The following is a 1,967-nucleotide window of genomic DNA, read 5'->3' on the forward strand; positions in this document are numbered from 1 at the left end:
AAATAAGAATTTACTCTAGGCCACTGAAATATCAGGGTTGTTTCCATGTCGGGGAACAGAAGGTTTCCATGTGCCCCTGTGACAGGCCCCAGACTTTATGAGGACAGACACTTCTTTGGTCAGGACCTCGCCCTGTGTATATCTTCATCTAGCTATTGGTTCGTATCCTTTTTTTTTTTTTTTTTTTTTTTAACTCTTACCATTTATTCAACACTCTCATTTGCCAGGCACTGTGCTAGATGCTTTACGATCACGATTTCCACTTCTAAAAACTATTCTTAGGAAGACAGCTAGGCTGCTTTTTGAAACAGAAGGAAATGAAGCTTATTAAAGTTTAATGACTCATCTAAGGCCATACAGCTGGTAGATGTGAGAACTGGTGTTTGAATCCAAGTTTTTTTTCCACACTACACAGCACCTACCGTAAAGAAAATCGGCAGAATAAACTGCTCTTACTGTTTTATCCAAATTTCATTTGTAAAATTCCACACACGACCTACTATTCTAATGGCAATATCTATCTTTCATAGTATTAATAAATAAGAAAATTCATTACGTTCTTATCATGTGTTTGGAAAACAGTGTTATCACAGATAACAATACGCTATTCTTGTCCTCAGTTCCAACAATTTAGAACCTGTTACTCAAAAACAAGAAGCCCTCTGATTCAAATATAAAACACAGCATTCTAGTTAGTCATAATCACAAAGATCCAAAACCCCGTTTTTGAGCCATTTCTGCATAATAAGAATCCAGCCTGCATTTGTCCATAATAGAATATTAAACTAAGAAGTCCCTGAAGAGGTCACAGTGTTGACAAAATTCAACATGATGGTGGAGCCTACACAGACACAGGAAACAAAGCTAGGCCCTTCCACACAGCCACAAGTCCTCGCGATGATTTCGTTTTAAGTCAATGTCTCTTCATGCCGCACATATTCCCCAATGTCTGCTTGATGAAATACCACAATCGCCATGGGGTCTACTTTCCTGCAGTCTTGTGTAGACTTTGCTGCCACCCCAAAACCCAAAGGGATGTCTGCCATGGAGTACACCACAACTCCCTGGTACTGAGAAGTATTTTCAGTGATTCGACCAAGTCCAGATTTCAGCACATGGTTCCCATACAGGAAGGATTGCTCTGCTCCAGGTTTTATCCACACTTTATACTTGGCATACAGTGCTAAGTAATCCAGAGCCGTGATGTGCAACCGAAACTTGTGGGTCTTCGTGAATTTTCCGAAGCACGTCCCCAGCGACACCAGCTTGTCACCGGAGATGCTGGCGGCCAACTGCAAAATCTTCTCACTCACGTAGTACACCCGGTCATTGTGCAGCCTGAAACAGTAGGTGCCGTCGGGCCTGTCGACCAGCAGCTGCAGATTCTCCCCGATGTATTTTGCTATCTTCTCAAACATTACTCGCATCTCCTCTTCAGTCAGAGGCCGCATTTTCCCGCTGGGTTGGAACGCCGGATCCTCGTTGGTTCGTATCCTTTAATGTCCTTTTATAATAAATCGGTAATCTAGTGAGAAAATGGTTTTCCTGAGTTTTGTGAGCTGTCCTAGCAAATTAATGGAATCCAAGGAGGGGGTCATGGGAACCTCTGATTTGTAGCCAGTCCGTCAGAAGGCCAGGTGATAACCTGGATTTGGGGGTGGTATTTTGAGTTGGAGGGGGTAGCTGGGACCTCCAGTTTGTAGCCGGTACCTCAGAAGCATGGGTAACAGCCTACACTAGTGTCTGAAGTGGAGGGCAGTCTTGTGGAACCAAGCCCTTTCCCTGTGGAATCTGATTCTATCTTTGAGTAGATGGTGTCAGAATTGAGTTGAATTCTCAGACACCCCATTGTCATCTGAGAATTGCTTGTTGGTGTGGGGAAGCTTCCGCACACACAGGTCTGAATGCAGTTGAGAACCCTTTTACAACATTACAAGAAAGAGGCGAGCTCAAAAAGAAATGGGCTC

The 1,967-nt window shown here is 43.4% G+C and overlaps 1 protein-coding gene across 1 annotated transcript; it reads right to left on the reverse strand.

The window, feature by feature from the left end:
- Positions 1–664: 664 nt before the first annotated feature.
- Positions 665–1,451, reverse strand: LOC307196791 (60S ribosome subunit biogenesis protein NIP7 homolog; the record flags this gene model as incomplete). The annotated part of the gene is made up of 1 exon (XM_079942140.1): positions 665–1,451. One exon carries the CDS (start codon positions 1,449–1,451, stop codon positions 909–911), a length of 543 nt encoding a protein of 180 aa, XP_079798266.1. The 3' UTR covers positions 665–908.
- Positions 1,452–1,967: the final 516 nt, after the last annotated feature.

Source organism: Stenella coeruleoalba (genome assembly GCF_951394435.1).
Source record: "Stenella coeruleoalba genome assembly, chromosome: 14".
Taxonomy (NCBI): Eukaryota; Metazoa; Chordata; class Mammalia; order Artiodactyla; family Delphinidae; genus Stenella; species Stenella coeruleoalba.